This window comes from Salvelinus alpinus, chromosome 5, assembly GCF_045679555.1.
Source record: "Salvelinus alpinus chromosome 5, SLU_Salpinus.1, whole genome shotgun sequence".
Taxonomy (NCBI): Eukaryota; Metazoa; Chordata; class Actinopteri; order Salmoniformes; family Salmonidae; genus Salvelinus; species Salvelinus alpinus.
Window position 1 is genome coordinate 42,474,964 of NC_092090.1, and position 17,851 is coordinate 42,492,814.

At 42.1% G+C, this 17,851-nt stretch overlaps 1 protein-coding gene across 3 annotated transcripts in view; it reads right to left on the reverse strand.

Annotated features, from left to right (window-relative positions):
• The window catches only part of LOC139576210 (phosphorylase b kinase regulatory subunit beta-like), a 74,889-nt gene that overhangs the window by 56,568 nt on the left and 470 nt on the right, over positions 1-17,851 (reverse strand). For 2 of the 3 annotated variants that reach the window (XM_071401990.1, XM_071401989.1), the window contains exons 2-4: positions 15,001-15,087; positions 5,876-6,014; positions 1,117-1,216 (exon numbers count right to left, since the gene is read on the reverse strand). In XM_071401990.1, the coding sequence (XP_071258091.1) occupies positions 1,117-1,216; positions 5,876-6,014; positions 15,001-15,087 (326 nt within the window). Of the gene's footprint in view, positions 1-1,116; positions 1,217-5,875; positions 6,015-15,000; positions 15,088-16,791; positions 16,896-17,851 lie in introns of all 3 variants that reach the window. The other variant, XM_071401992.1, reaches the window with a different exon arrangement.

Consider the following 17,851-nt stretch of genomic DNA (forward strand, 5'->3'; position numbering starts at 1 on the left):
TTGGTACTGACCGAACCATTCACCCCCTTCCGGCACACTTACTTTTTCACCTCTGTAGGCTAGTTGTCAGGTCAACAGGGGCATACCTCTGTCCCAGATTTACACTGTTCTGTTCTGCTGAGCTTGTCAACCCACTGGATAACTAATTGGTTGGGAAAATGGCTGAAACTGTAATGTAGTCTATAAGACGAACAAAGCAGTTAGCTGTTGCGTTCCAATATAGCCTAACATTTGTTATTGAAAGTGCATTTCCACAATAGTGCAGTTTATGAATCTTGTCAAATGTCACTGTGTGTCAGTGTGATCTTAGCATTAAATAAATGGTTCCGGAGTCAAATCTGTCAGAACACATTTGAGAAGCATGCGTTGTGTGGCTAATCCGTTAAGACTGCGTTTAGTTTCCTTGGTACATTGTGGTAAACTTTAATGCCCTCTCTTCAATGCCTTTTATGGCTCTGTAGTTTTTTTTTTAATATGATAACATTTGCTTCCTGGTCCCTCTATATTGTGGGTTCATTAAAAATGGCATGTTCTCTGTGAATGCAAGAGACAGATGTTAATGAGCGCTGCACTGTGTAATTAACTGAAGAAACGGTGCATTATAATTAAGACACAGAAAAGCTTTCCCATAAATTAGGTCGTCAAGGTCATGAGTAAATGAAACAAAACAATTTCAAAAGGCAACAGACCAGAACATTAGAAAAAGAATAGTGAATAGTGTTTAAGAATAGTGTTTGATTGTACTAGAGCTGTAATTATACGTTCATAGAGGTCTATAAACAATATAAATGCTGCTATTTTGACTGAAGGGTCTGCTCGAAAACTTTACACAAAAGTGTTCTGCTGAGGCAAAAACCATTTGGAAACATCTATGTTATTCCATCCACATAAAGATAAAACCAATCCAAGCGTGAGATAGTAAACCGCTGAAGCGTGAGAACAGAGAAGATCAGTAAAAGGACAGAGATCTTTAACTTTCCCCCCCATTAGTGACAGTTTCTGTGTTTGCTAAATATCTATATTCATTACTGGTTAATGGCATTTGTTTAGATCTTTAAGAATGAACTACAGTGTATCCTGTGGTCCTATGGTCTGACGTTTCATTTGTGGACTCACCTTGTCAGACTGGCGCATGTAACAGTAGAGGATACCCCTCATGCACTTGATGGCTGAGTGCTCCAGCTCATGGGTGCGTCCCATGTCATCATCGATGCGTCTGCGCGTCAGGTTTGATCGTCGCCATGTGCCACAATGAGATAGAGAAAAACGGCCCAATGAGCAGAAGAGCACGTTAAATCAACCTAAACTATCCTAATTCCCTGCACAAAATTAGCAGGGTCTGGTTATCCTGTCTGTGCCTACAATAATGGTACATATTAAATGAGACAACTTATTGTATTTGTACACAGTTATAGACAGGTTTTAAATCCTATTAGGACATTAACAACAGTTGTTATTCCTTTGACTTCCAAAAGCATAACACAAGCAAGGACATGCTACATTCCAATTGATCTCTCATCAAAATCATACTTGAAAATCACCCAAATGCTTCCAGTATACTATTGACATAAACAATGGCATCTACATAACATTCGGGAAGGATTCAGACCCCTTTATTCACATTTTGTTACGTTACAGCCTTAATCTAAAATGGATTAAATAAAACATTTTCCTCATCAATCTACACACAATACCACATAATGACAAAGCGAACGCAAATTTGCAAAATACAAAAAACAGAAATACAGTATTTACATAAGTATTCAGACCCTTTGCTATAAGACTCAAAATTGAGCACAGGTGCATCCTGTTTCCATTGATCATCCTTGAGATGTTTCTACAGCTTGATCGAAGTCCACCTGTGGTAAATTCAATTGATTAGACAGGCACACACCCATCTATATAAAAGGTCCCACAGTTGACAGTGCATGTCAGAGCAAAAACCAAGCCATGAGGTCAAAGGAATTGTACGTAGAGCTCCAAGACAGGATTGTGTCGAGGTACAGATCTGGGGAAGGGTACGAAAACATTTCTGCAGCATTGAAAGGCCCCGAGAAGACAGTGGCCTCCATCATTCTTAAATATTAGATGTTTGGAACCACCAAGACTCTTCATAGAGCTGGCCGCCCAGCCAAACTGACCAATCGGGGAGAAGGGCCTTGGTCAGGGATGTGACCAAGAACCCGATGGTCACTCTGACAGAGCTCCAGAGTTCTTCTGTGAAGATGGGAGAACCTTCCAGAAAGACAACCATGTCTGCAGTACTCCACCAATCAGGCCTTTATGGTAGAGTGGCCAGACAGAAGCCACTCCTCAGTAAAAGGCACATGACAGCCCACTTGGAGTTTGCCAAAAGGCACCCAAAGGACTCACAGGCCATGAGAAAAAAGATTATCTGGTCTGATTGAACTCTTTGGCCTGAATGACAAGCGTCATGTCTGGAGGAAACCTGGCACCATCCCTACGGTGAAGCATGGTGGTGGCAGCATCATGCTGTGGGATGTTTTTCAGCTGCAGGGACTGGGAGACTAGTCAGGACCAAGGGTAAGATGAACGGAGCAAAGTACAGAGATATCCTTGATGACAACCTGCTCCAGAGTGCTCAGGACCTCAGACTGGGGCGAAGGTTCACCTTCCAACAAGACAACAACCCTAAGCACAAGACAACGCAGGAATGGCTTCAAGGACAAGTCTCTGAATGTCCTTGAGAGACCCAGCCAGAGCCCGGATTGAACCCGATCGAACATCTCTGGAGAGACCTGAAAATAGCTCTGCAGCGACGCTCCCCATTCAACCTGACAGAGCTTGAGAGGATCGGCAGAGCAGAATGGGAGAAACTCCTCAAATACAGATGTGCCAAGCTTGTAGCGTTATACCCAAGAAGACTCGAGGCTTTAATCACTGCCAAAGGTGCTTCAACAAAGGGTCTGAATACTTACAGTTCTTATTTTTTGATTCATTTGCATTATGGGGTATTGTGTGTACTGTAGATTGATAAGGGGAAAAACACAGTTTAATCAATTTTAGAATAAGGCTGTAACGTAACAAACATTTTGTGGAAAAGGTGAAGGGGTCTGAATACTTTCCAAATGCACAGTATACTGTACTCTGTCATCATATTGTCAAAAGGGCTCACATAACTTCTGAAGAATGTATTCACATTTAAATGGAATAAAGTATTCTCCAATAACTCCCATGTCATGCAAATATTCAGTAAGTTATTTATTCAACCAAACACATTCACTTTTTGTCATTGATGTCATTACCATTTGTGTGTAGGCCTAGTGTGTTTTTATGAATTACATAAATTCACTTTTTCATACATTTCCACCAGTGCAGTAGACTTACTGGGCACACAGACATGGGCATCTGCCCATCCATCCACTCCAATCTAGTGCACACACTCCAGTCCCCTCTCTAGTCACATGGAGGGTAAGTAATGGTTTGGGCCTGTGCTGTCAGATTGGAATCATCTTAATTAAATTCCTGTGACAATGCTAATGGGAAGAAACCATGACGGATGAGTAGGCCCCTCTGGTCTACTTGAACACTCTATTTTTACTCTCTTGTCCCCTGGGAGAAAAAATGCACACCAGTGGGTTTTGAAAGAGCACTTTGTTACAAGGTCTAGTGGAGAAAGTCCCTGACTATTTTGAGTATCTCAGATCTCCACTTGAACTTGAGCCCTCTGTGTATGAAGAAAAGGACATATTACTACAAAGAAAACAGTGACCCGTTTTATAATCAGAGATGCAGAATGTCTGAAGGTGAGAGGATTGTGCCTAGAGACGAGAGAAACATTTGAAGGAAATATGGTGCTGTTGATGTTTAAGCCCCACTTTGCCCTCAGAACAGCCTCAATTTGTCCGGGCATGGACCCTACAAGGTGTCGAAAGCGTTCCACAGGGACGCTGGCCCATGTTGACTCCAATGCTTAACACAGCTGTGTTAAGTTGGCGTGATGTCCTTTGGGGGGTGAACCATTCTTGATACACACGGGAAACTGTTGAGCGTAAAAAACCCAGCAGCATTGTAGTTCTTGACAAACCGGTGCACCTGGCACATACTGCCATACCCCAGTCAAAGGCACTTAAATCTTTTGTCTTGCCTATTCACCCTCTGAATGGCACACATACACAATTCATGTCTCTTTTGTCTCATGGCTTAAGAATTCTTTAACATGTCTCCTTCAGTCTCCTCAACCACATCTACACCAGTGGTTCCCAAACTTTTATAGTCCCGTACCCCTTCAAACATTCAACCTCCAGCTGCGTACCCCCCCAGCGCACTCTCAAATGTTGTTTTTTGCCATCATTGTAAGCCTGCCACACACACACACTATACGATACATTTATTAAACATAAAAATGAGTGTGAGTTTTTGTCATAACCCGGCTCGTGGGAAGTAACAAAGAGCTCTTATCGGACCAGGGCACAAATAATAATATAATAATAATCAATCATTTTGCTCTTTATTTAACCATCTTACATATAAAACTCTATTTGTTCATCCAAAATTGTGAATAACTCACCACAGGTTAATGAGAAGGGTGTGCTTGAAAGGATCCACATATTGTAACTCTGCAATGTTGGGTTGTATTGGAGAGAGTCTCAGTCTTAAATCATTTTCCACACGCAGTCTGTGCTTGTATTTATTTTTCATGCTAGTGAGGGCCGAGAATCCACTCTCACATAGGTACGTGGTGGCAAAGGGCATCAGTGTCTTAATAGCGCGATTTGCCAAGGCAGGATACTCTGAGCGCAGCCCAATCCAGAAATCTGGCAGTGGCTTCTGATTAAATTACATTTTCACAGAACCGGTTGTTGCAATTTCGGTATATCGGTAAGTGGACTGGAGGCAGGGCATGAAAGGGATAATGAATCCAGCAGTTTGTGTCATCCGTTTCGGGAAAGTACCTGCATAATTGCATACCCAACTCACTCAGGTGCTTCGCTATATCACATTTGACATTGTCCGTAAGCTTGAGATCATTTGAACACAAAAGACCTGTGTGTTATCCTTGTTAATGCAGACAGAGAAGAGCTCCGACTTCTTAATCATAGCCTCAATTTTGTCCCGCACATTGAATATAGTTGTGGAGAGTCCCTGTAATCCTAGATTCAGATCATTCAGGCGAGAAAAAACATCACACAGATAGGCCAGTCATGTGAGAAACTCGTCATCATGCAAGCGGTCAGACAAGTGAAAATTATGGTCAGTAAAGAAAACTTTAAGCTCGTCTCTCAATTTTAAAAAACGGGTCAATACTTTTCCCCTTGATAACCAGCTTGTAAAAACATTACATGGTCGCTGCCCATATCATTGCATAGTGCAGAAACTACACGAGAGTTCAGGGGCATTGCTTTAACAAAGTTAACCATTTTCACTATAGTGTCCAAAACATATTTCAAGTGGTCAGGCATTCCCTTGGCAGCAAGAGCCTCTCGGTGGATGCTGCAGTGTACCCAAGTGGCATCGGGAGCAACTGCTTGCTCGTTACCACTTCACTTCCCAGTTTGGGAATACCTGATCTACACTGATTGAAGCGGATTCAGCAAGTGACATCAATAAGAGATCATAGCTTTCACCTGGTCAGTCTATGTCATGGAAAGAGCAGGTGTTCCTAATGTTTTGTGCACTCAGTGTAGTCTGGATGCTCTATTAAGTGGGCTCCACAGCAGCAGCAGTACAGGCCAATGCGCAGCACCCCCTTGGCATTACAAAAGCTGTCTGCTTTGATTAAGAATATTGGTCCCTGACGGAGTCCATTAACTAAGGTTGTACTAGATTAATTATTAAGATCAACTTTAAAATGTACAGTGATCTAAGGTGGCTGTGGATACAGTGTATGTGTGTGGGCGTGTGTGTGTGTCACCTGTAAGCTAGACCCAGGGCCCAGGAACTGGCTGCACAGTACAGGGAGTCCCGCACCTTGGCTTCCTTGCAGCTGGAGCATGTCTTGGTAGGGAAGAGGCCAGTGGTAGGGCTTTGGTAGTTCAGAATGGTGGTCTTCACTAGAGAGAGAAACAAGAGAGAGACAGGTGATCCCTCACGCTTTCAACTATATTTTTGTTTTGTATAATATTGTACAACAGCTGATGAAACAAACATTGACCAGTGTTCTTTCCTGATAGTTGCTGGTTAGAAATACAATCTACACAGGAGCTTCTAATCAGCCTGTTTGCATGGGTGAGAGTTTAGGCTTGCCTGGTGACATCACCATGCGGTAAATTGGTTAATAGACCAATAACAAAGAGAGTTACAAACCTCTCTGACAGTTTTAAGTTTTCTCCTGCCCACTCAGACCACTCCCAGACAGTCATAGCTAAATTCTTGATTGATAAATAGTTTTTTGTCCATTGTAGTGGAAAACTATTACAGTAAGGTACTTAATTGTTACCCAGAAATGATTTGATATAAAAATGGCTACATTGGGCCATTAACATTGTTTGTTGTTGCAAATTGTGAAATGGAATGGAAAATAAAGGTATGTTAAACAGCTGTATGTTGTGTAGTTATTGTTGTAAAACCAGACATCCCAATAAGGTGTGTTACTGCACATGTGAAGGTAGCAATAACTTTGGTCTTCAGGTCATATACATTCCAGAGTGACACACGTGTTAATCTTCATGGAAATCCTCAAAATATTATTGAGCTTAAATAAAGTCACACTAAAACAGAAGGCCTGGAATCACAGGAATGTATCTGTCACCAAACCACCCTCTACCCCTCCCGATGAATAATCTGTCTGAACAGGGTACTTCATTTTTCATCACCACATTATGCCAGAGCAAATGAAGGGGACATCCATTCTGCCAGATCGTTTGTTAAAGAGAGTCCGGGTCAATTCAAAGAGACAAAGTCAGCATAGCCGGGATAAAGAGGCGATGGAGGGAATTAAGCAGAATATTAATAAACCCTTCAGTAACTCGGCAGTGAAAATTACTTTGACCCCAGAGGCTGCTTGGGAAAAAACACATTAAACGGACAGTGCCTCTTCTGGCCAATTTCATATGTTAACCAGAGTTAAAAAGTAGCATCGTATTGGGGCTTCCCCTGGCATTGTGAATGTAAAAAGAAAGCTGATTGAAAAGTTGCTGTGTTCATTTCCCACCATTTCTCCCCACATGCTCTGGACAATTTATTACTTTGTTTCCAACGATACTTCCTTGTAATACTATGATATTGCTAGTCCATTCAAATATGTGCTTGGTAATATAAATAACAAATGCCAGAATTGGAAACACCAACCTACTTCTCCTCACCACTGTTCACCAACACTGTGAACTAGCTTCTAGTGAGCGCGTACCAGTAGATTCACAGATTTTAGGCACAAGTTCTTCAACCGGCTGTTCAAAACAGCGCCATTTCTGTTCTTTTGCTGAACACGGCCCAGGTCAGATGTGTAAGACTACGGTCGTTTGGCCCTGTGATTTTGTCTAGATATTATAGTATTGGCCAATGTATTATTTTGTCCTTTCTTTCAACAAATTTTCATAATTTATCATCATCTGTAGGCTATTGTAAATAACCTCTGGATCCAGTCTGCTCATCACCTGCACTGTTTAATAAATACCACCTATTTTGACCTCGGCAAATCCGACCACGACGCCATCTTGCTCCTTCCGTCTTATAGGCAGAAACTCAAACAGGATGTATCAGTGACGAGAACCATTCAACGCTGGTCCGACCAATCGGAAGCAACGCTTCCATGTCACGAAACCGACGTCACGCTTCCAGACAAACAAAATACCTTCTTTGCCCGCTTTGAGGATAATACAGTGCCACCGTCGCAGCACGCTAACAAGGACAGCGTCCTCCCATCTCCTTCTCCGTGGCTGATGTAAAACATTTAAACGTGTTAACCCACACAAGGCTGCTGGCCCAGACGGCATCCCTAGCCGCGTCCTCAAAGCATGCGCAGACTGGCTGGTGTGTTTACGGACATATTCAATCGCTCACTATCCCAGTCTGCTGTCCCCACATACTTCAAGATGTCTACCATTGTTCCTGTACCCAAGAAGGCAAAGACAAACAAACTAAATTACTACCGCCCCGTAGCACTCACTTCTGTCATCATGAAGTGCTTTGAGAGACTAGTCAAGGATCGCATCACCTCCACCTTACCGGCTACCCTAGACCCACATACTGCCCCAACAGGTCCACAGACAACGCAATCGCCATCACACTGCACACCGCCCTATCCCATCTGGACAAAATGAATAACTATGGAAGAATGCTGTTCATTGACTACAGCTCAGCATTCAACACCATAGTACCCTCCAAGTTCATCATCAAGCGGGAGGCCCTGGGTCTCAACCCCGCCCTGTGCAATTGGGTCCTGGACTTTCTGACGGGCTGCCCCCAGGTGGTGAAGGTAGGAAACAACATCTCCACTTCGCTGACCCTCAACACTGGGGCCCCAGAAGGGTGTGTGCTCTGCCCCCTCCTGTACTCCCTGTTCACCCATGACTGCGTGGCCATGCACGCCTCCAACTCAATCATCAAATTCACAGACAACACAACAGTAGTGGGCTTGATTACCAACAACGACGAGACAGCCTACAGGGAGGAGGTGAGGGCACTCGGAGTGTGGTGTCAGGAAAACAAAGGAGATGATCGTGGACTTCAGGAAACAGCAGAGGCAGCACCCCCCTCCACATCGACGGGACAGCAACGGAGAAGGTGGAAAGTTCCTCGGCTGACATATCACAAAATGAAATGGTCCACTCACACAGACAGTGTGGTGAAGAAGGCGCAACAGTGCCTCTTCAATCTCAGGAGCCTGAAGAAATTTGGTTTGTCACCCAAAACCCTGACAAACTTTTACAGATGAACAAATAGAGAGCATCCTGTTGGGCTGTATCACAGCCTGGTACGGCAACTGCACCGCCCTCAACCGCAAGGCTCTCCAGAGGGTGGTGCGGTCTGCACAACGCATCACCGGGGGCAAACTACCTGCCCTCCATGACACCTACAGCACCCGATGTCACAGGAAGGCCAAAAAGATCATCAAGGACATCAACCACCTGAGCCACTGCCTGTTCACACCGCTACCATCCAGAAGGCGAGGTCAGTACAGGTGCATCAAAGCTGGGACCGAGAGACTGAAAAACAGCTTCTATCTCAAGGCCATCAGACTGCTAAACAGCAATCACTAACTCAGAGAGGCTGCTGCCACTTTAATAAATGGATAACTAGTCACTTTATACAATGTACTCTAAATAATGCCACTTTAATAATGTTTACATATCTTACATTACTCATAATCACATATATAGATGGTATAAAATACAGTATTGCACCTTGCCTATGCCGCTCGGCCATCGCTCATCCATATGTATGTACATATTCTCATTCACCCCTTTAGATTTGTATGTATTAGGTAGTTGTTGGGGAATTGTTCGATTACTTGTTAGATATTACTGCACTGTCGGAACTAGAAACACAAGCCTTTTGCTACACTCGCATTAACATCTGCTAACCATGTGTATCTGACAAATACAATTTGATTTGATCCTCTGACTCTTCGACTCAACTCTTTCTGCTCCAAGCCCAACTAACTCGGCTGCTGTGTCCATAAATGTAACCTACCTTGACTCACTTTTCTCACATTCAATCTCTGCTTTAGATTTGGAAAAGGCAATATAATGTGTTTGGAGGCACATCAGAAGAAAAATGGCACCTTAGTAAGACTCCTCTGAATCAAAACCACAGTAAAATATGTTATTATTCTCTAACTCCAAAGACACAAGAGCACTCTAGATGCAAATAAACTGAGGTTGGAGTTGCTCAGTCTCATATGATGATATTATCATCCATCAACCTAATGTCCCACTAAATCAACAGCTAATGCTGTTTCTTAGAATGGTCCATTCCTCTGCTCCCAGACAGTGAAAGAAAGAAAGAAAGAAAGAAGAAAAAGAAAGAGAAAAAAGAAAAAGAGGTAAAAGAAACATCCACAACAAAACATAAAGCTTGTTTTAACATTTCTTAATCTCCCCGAGCCAGTGTCAGATACTAGCCCTATGCCTCCACTATAATCAAGTGTGAGAATGAAATAAGAAACCCGAGGCCCACACAGGAGAAAAAGAAGACAAACTGTGAGGGACAGTGATGTCCCTAATGTCTTTTGCTCAGAAATGATAGGGAATAAGTCCACACTGCATCCTAAGAGCATGTAATGCCACTGGCTTTACAATTACACTTTTTTTTTGTAGAAAATGGAACTAGAATCATCATTTCATTACCTCTGAAGCAAAAAAAAGGTATTCATCCACTGGCCTGTGCATTGGCAATAGCAACTGCTGCTATGCTCCCTGCTAAAATTAAGCAAGCACATTCAACTGCTATGTACCGACCACAAAATTAAGCAAGAACATTTCAACATATTGTTATCTCACAGAGAACGTTTCTGAGAGAGCAACAGGGGGCTTGATGCATGTTATTGTTGCAGTACTCTTTCATTCATTGCTAGTAGAACAAATCACTCACAACCTCACCTGGAGCAATCTAAAGCTTTCCGAATTTCGACCAATCTGACTGAGCAGAAAAGGGAATGGGAAAAGCACCGTGTAAAATATTACTATAATATAGGCTACACCACAAAAAGTGTGCTGTCACATTATTGCAAAAGCTAAAATTGCATCCGTTTACCTTGGAGAACAAAACATGCACCAAACATATAAAAGCTACAGGGGTAACATGAATGCAAAATGCATGAGTAATGAGTGAGATTCACTTTCATCCAGGGAGCCCAGGTGGTGAGAAACACTGATAGGTTGTCTGTCACCATGACTTCACACTGCAGGACTGGTTTCAGATGAGGGACCAGTTGCTCCCCTAGTGCTTTTCCTGTAGCATCCTCATTTCAACCTAGACAGCCTGTGAAATAACCCTCATTTCTGGGAAACTTTTCTCATCAAAATTTCACAAGTATGCTGTCTTTTCTCTACAGCTGTCTTATACTAGCCTACGGGGTGGGATACAAAAATAATACAACCCCCTGGATTTCCAAACATGAAACATGACACCATATTGATCAACTTTGCTCCCCAAAAACATGGGCAATATCTGATAACTCACTGAAGTATCTTTGTTGCCTGTCTTCAGTAGAACAAACATTTGATTTTCCTTTATTCAAATAGGCTCACAACATAAAACATAATAGAAGCTGTATTGCCCTTGAAAAGTAATTTGTCTTGAACATAAGTATAGCATTTAGACCACAGCCCCAGGTCACAGCAAAGCACAGATCACAATAGACTACATTCTATCCTTCATAAAATTACAATGTAATGCAATACACTTCCTCTGTTTCCACACTGAGCAAAGGGTGTCCTGCCTTTAATGAAGAAAGCCATGAGATCTGTTGCCACGCTGTATCCATGCACCCCCTGTCATCATCACAACTCACCAATGGGGTGTGACATGTCTGCCAATGGTGCGGTAACTTGTGAAAATGGCGTGACCTGACTCAGACAGACTCAGATTAGAGCCCATGGGCTCTATTTTCGGCTAGTGTTAAGGCAGCGCTAGTGTCAAATGCACGTTAGTTTGAAATTTCGCAATGGCTATTTCCAGCCCTAACGCCAGGTTCGTCAATTTATCTGTCTTGAAAATCCGCTTGCTTACGCTCAAATGGGTGTAGTGGAAATATTTGAGGTGTGTCCTTAAAAACATGATTCAAAGTGCTAATTTCAGGCAGTGCCGATAGGGATATTTGAGACCAATCAAAAGCTGGTTTTAGCAGTAATGCAGTTGGTTATGGTTTGAATTTTGACAGTGGAAACACAGCCTATCCAGTGTTAGGATTTATGTTTATGCACTATAGCCTGCTACCATATTGTATGAAGATGAATATTGTTTTGTTACACACACACACAAACAATACAGATGTATGTGTGTAAAGACTGACCAACATTGAGTGAAAGGCCATAAAAGCTGTGGTCAATCTGGAGAGGGGGGGGTGCATATCTCTAAGCCAACCAGGGAGGGTAGATTACTGGACAATACCATATTAGGAACTGTTTGAGTGTAGCATCGGGGGAGACACAAGACGGATCTAATCTACCCAACAACCAGATGCGGACAGAGGAGAGCACTAAGGGACTTGGACAAGTCCGAGTGCCAGCAAAGGCGGAGCAAAGTTTAAATCGCGCTCAGCCTCTGTGATAGGCCAACAGACGCGTTGGAACTACGTCATCACGGTATAAGAACAGCTGTTTACGTATTTCCTGCCAGTTCCCTGTTCTACCCTGCGTGGAGATACAGCGAAGCCGTATATACGAAAATTGCATTTGCCATTTATTGTTTGCGTTAATTAAACATAATTAAAGAAAGTTAGCAGACCTTGCTTTTTATTTATCCTGATACCGGATTTGTTACACGCAGAGCTTTCACCAGCCATGACGCACACTGCCCATACGCGCATGGAACAAAAAGTAGCCTAACGTGCTTTTGGTGCCTGTATACTTCGTATTTAGAAACATGAAAAACAAATGTTTTCTACATTTCAAGTTATTTGATTAAAAACCAAGCATAGCCTCCCATCCTCAATTAAGGCTTTTTTTTTTGTCTGCCCAATGCAATCGCAAAGTAGTCAAGACTGTCGATAAAGGATTTGGCTCCTGAGACCGCTTGGAATTAAATCTTAATCACCAAAGCTTTATTATATAAAAAAAATCTAATCAAACTTTATTTGTCACCTCCGCCTTATACAACATGTGTAGACCTTACTGTGAAATGCTTACTTACAAGCCCTTAACCAACAGTGCAGTTCAAGAAAGAGTTAAGAAAATATTTACCAAATAAACTAAAAGTTAAAAAATTATAAAAACTAGCACAATAAAATAACAATAACGAGGCTATATACAGGGGATACCGGTACCGAGTCAATGTGCGGGGAAACTGGTTAGTGGAGGTAATTTGTGTAAAAGTATATATTTTTTTAAATGGAGGGGGGTTGTCAATGTAAAATATCCGGTGGCCATTTGATTACCTATTAAGGAGCCTTTTGGTCCTAGACTTGGCGTACCGGTACCGGTTGCTGTGCGGTAGCAGAGAAAACAGTCTATGACTTGGGGGACTGGAGTCTTTGACAATTTTATGGGCTTTCCTCTGACACCGCCTAGTATATAGGTCCTGGATGGCAGGAAGCTTGGCCCCAGTGATGTACTACCCTCTGTAGCGCCTTACGGTCAGATGCCGAGCAGTTACCATACCAGGCGGTGATGCAACCAGTCAGAATGCTCTCAATGGTGCAGCTGTAGAACTTTTTGAGGATCTGGGGACCCATGCCAAATCTTTTCAGTCTCCTGAGGGGGAAAAGGTGTTGTCGTGCCCTCTTCACGGCTGTCTTGGTGTGTTTGGACCATGTTTGTTGGTGATGTGGACACAAAGTAACTTGAAACTCTCGACCCGCTTCACTTCAGCCCCGTCGATGTTAATGGGGGCCTGTTCGGCCCGCCTTTTTCTGTAGTCCACGATCAGCTCCTTTGTCTTGCTCACATTGAGGGAGAGGTTGTTGTCCTGGCACCACACTGCCAGGTCTCTGACCTCCTCCCTATAGGCTGTCTCATCGTTGTCTGTGATCAGGCCAACCACCGTTGTGTCATCAGCAAATTAATGATGATGTTGGAGTCGTGTTTGGCCACGCAGTCGTGAACAGGGAGTACAGGAGGGGACTAAGCACACACCCCTGAGGGCCCCCAGTGCTGAGAGTAGCAGACATGTTGTTGACTACCCTTACCACCTGGGGGCAGCCCGTCAGGAAGTCCAGGATCCAGATGCAGAGGGAGGTGTTTAGTCCCAGGGTCCTTAGCTTAGTGATGAGCTTCGTGGGCACTATGGTGTTGAACGCTGAGCTGTAGTCAATGAACAGCATTCTCACATAGGTGTTCCTTTTGTCCAGGTGGGAAAGGGCATTGTGGAGTGCGATTGAGATTGGGTCATCTGCGGATCTGTTGGGGCGGTATGCGAATTGGAGTGGGTCTCGGGTATCCGGGAGGATGCTGTTGATGTGAGCCATGACCAGCCTTTCAAAGCACTTCATGGCTACCGACGTGAGTGCTACAGGGCAGTAATCATATAACAAGTTTGAGAGGAGTAAAACAGTGAGCTGACATTCACTTGTATCTATGCATTGTAGGCAGGACCACATTATGTTAGCCATGCAGGTCCCGTTTTTGATTTTTGGATGTGCGTAAAACCCTCCATATTCTGTGTTGTTTTAATATTATATGCCCATGGCGAGAAATGATGGTGCCTGTAAGTGTGACATTTTAAAACAAGTTGTGTCTTTGTTTAGTTTAGAATTTGATTAGAATCATTAGTTCTCTTTTTAGGCCTTATCAATAATGAATTTAATCTTGCTTAATGACAGTAGGCCTCGCCTCTATATCAGTGGGAATGCTATTGAAGCCATGCAATTACTTAGAACAATGTGGACTGCAAATGGGTTCAAGTTAACCTATTGAGGAAAGATGGGATAGGTTTACATTTTGTTATTTTGTTTCTGTAAGCCATTTAACAAACTATAACGGACTAACATTGATATTGGAGTTGTTTCCAATGCAATACATAAAAGTCTGTAAATACACAACCTGAAGCAACCACATATTTTGCCATGGAGCACGTTCTGATTGGGCCAGTGAGGGGCCAAGCCTCAACACACCCACAACTTGTTTATTTATCAAAACCCAGACCTTTCCGTGGCAACACCACCAAGTGCGCCAGTAATTGTGATAGTGAAAATAGCTCAAACACATCCCTGAAACAATAGCGCTACCGCCTGCACTTAGATTTACCATTGCGCCAGCTTTGTTAAAATAGAGCCCTAAGAGTAACATACAAAATGAAAACCATATCTCAAACCTAAATACTGTAAAGCTACACCCCCTAGAAGCAGACGAATAAGCTCGAAAGGACCTCACCTTTGAGGATGTCTTCAAAACAAGGATTTTAAATAGTAAGTACTTTAATTGTAATCACAGTGCTTACCTGCATTATAGTAGCGGTCAAGTTTCTCCCATAGTGGCTCATCCTCCCGGTGGAGAATGGAGAGCTTGAGAGGTTCATAGATGGAGCCTGAGGAGAGATACAAAACACAATTCTTGACAGAACATTCATTGTTGAGCTAGAGCTCAATTGGAGGTAATTTGTTCATGTATCAGGTGACTCTATGGTACTTTCCCACACACTCTGGAGACACACACTACAGTAACCATGTGTCAAAGAAAGACTCCCATGAACACTTGGGGAGTATTAGGCTGTAAGACTGATGCCACAAAGGTTCCTAGTTATCAGCACTTCTATCACACATCTTCAGAAACAAATGTATGTAGACCTAAGTGTTAAACATATTTTACAGAATGGTTTTAGATAATGAAGAATTTAACTACACATGGGATTGAAGAGCAACATCATAAACACATTGTCAAAATAAATCAGTATCAGTAATTTTTTGTGATTTCCGTCAGAATACAATGAACAGTCCAGGTCACACAAAAACCACAATGCATTGATGCATGCAATCATGACATGGCCCCATTTCCAACTCACATTTAGTCACTGTAAATATCAAAACAAACCTCCAGAAAGAAGTGTGATTTCATACACTGAGCACAAATTTAAAATATAATGGAACTTGCCACCATTTCAAGCTTTTTTCAGAGCCAAGTGAATTTCAGGGGAGCCCCATCTGTTGGACCACTATTTCAGACAAATTTTATTTTGGAGTGATTTACATTTTAATGGGATCGACCTTGGGTCAATACCTCAGGTACTGAAAAAGCCACATTTCCAGTCAAATTACCATAATTTCCATCAGCTTTTAAGTAGTAGGGACAAAGCTATCACTTTTCAAGATAACTCTGCAGAGGCAGTGTGAGGCTAATATGCAAATTAAAGGTTTTATTTCATTTCTACTGAATAGAAACATGGATCGAAGTCTGTGGTTGATGGAAAATATTGTGTGATTAACTTCACTGAGAGTTCAATATTTGTTAATACTAGGCTTATGAATTGAATACTGGTTAGTATAATTTTCTATTTTCATTCAACAGTATATTGGTTGTACTACATTTGGTGGGAACCCTAGGGAGAGAGTGTCAATCATAGGTGCAGCAAAAAAAGTGAATTATGACGACAACTTGATTACCTGGATGATTTTTAGATACAGTAGTGTATACCCAATTTTATCTCACAAAATCTACCCCATGTATTGAACGTAGCCTATTTCCAAGACTGGTATATTGGTATAGCATCCTGACCAAGCCACGTAGACCGCAGTAATAATAGTGTATCACAGCATTTTCAGCATAGCATACCATTCACCTGAAGAAAACTGAACACAGCAGGATGGTAGCAGCTTAATTTGGGAGGACATGCTTGTGGTAAATCCTGAAGCGGAATGGTTTCAATGCGTTTGATGCCATTCCGTTTGCTCCGTTTTAGCCATTATTATGAGCCATCCTCCCCTCAGCACCCTCCACTGAAACTGACATATGATACTAGGGTGGTATAGTAATACAAAACTCTGTCTGGCAAGATTAATAATTGAAATGTATAATTTGGAGTGATGTCATCCTGCTAATTGTCTCATAGAACGATATACAGGCATTACACTCGATTAAATCTAGATTTAGTTCAACCCAGTTTGAAAGGCTTTGGGTTTGGAGTGCTTGCTACCTCTTTTTGAAACTTATTTTACCATGTAAGTTGACTGAGAACACATTCTCATTTACAGCAACAACTTGGAGGATAGTTACATATGCTCAATTCACTACTTACCATATCTTTTTAGTTTCCGAGGAGCTTTGGAAATCTCACATTCCGAGCTGGCCATTTTCAAAAGGTGAGGTAAAGGGCAATCGTCTCTCAGCTAAATTACAAATCTACAGCAATTCACAGGAGGGTTAGTAGAGCGGCTTAAGAAAAAAAATCAATAATGAATCACATAGCAAGTTAATATTAGGTGGCAACAAAACAGACAACAAATGACAAAACATGAATACGCTATGTAGCCTACAATGGTCATTAAAAGATTAGCCTACTTGGAAATTATTTGTATGTTGGCATAGGATGGTTAAGATGAGTGAACTAGTAATGATGGTTTGAATTAGCCTAATGTCTGAATGTGTATTTTTTCAAATAGAAGTTCATAAATGTCTATACATATTTTAAGGTAATCATTCGTCAAACTATAATGTTTGTATGAGTGATACTCAACAAATTCAAACTATGATAAAGTATTTCTTAAATACCCTACTATTGCCTTTATTGTTAAATGAAAAAAATGTATGAAAAATTGCATGAGGCCTTTAATTGACAGCAAGCTTGATTAACCACTGATCATAATCAAAATCAGTATATGAGTTATAAGACTTCAGATTGAAAACATGGACATAGGCAAAGCCCGCGAGTGATTCCACCCCCCTCGCTCAAGGGCACATTAACAGATTTTTCACCTAGTCGGCTCGGGGATTCAAACCAGCAGCCTTTCAGTTACTGGCCCAACATTCTTAACTGCTAGGCTACCTGCCATATTTGATCGTGTCTCAATATAATCAAGGTATGAAATGATTGTTATTTTCCGATACAATCTCTTTCGGCACCCCAACAAAAATGGCTGAATCTCATTGCCTACCCCTGCACTGTCTATGTGAGCAGGTTGCCATGTTGGCCAATGTAATGGCATCTAGCCTGATAAACGAGGAACATAGCCTACATCAGAGGAGGCTGGTGGGAGGAACTACATGTATATGAGTACAGGCTCATTGTAATGGTATTAAATAGAATGGAGTCAAACACAAACATTTGAAAGCCACATGTATGACTCTGTTACATGTAT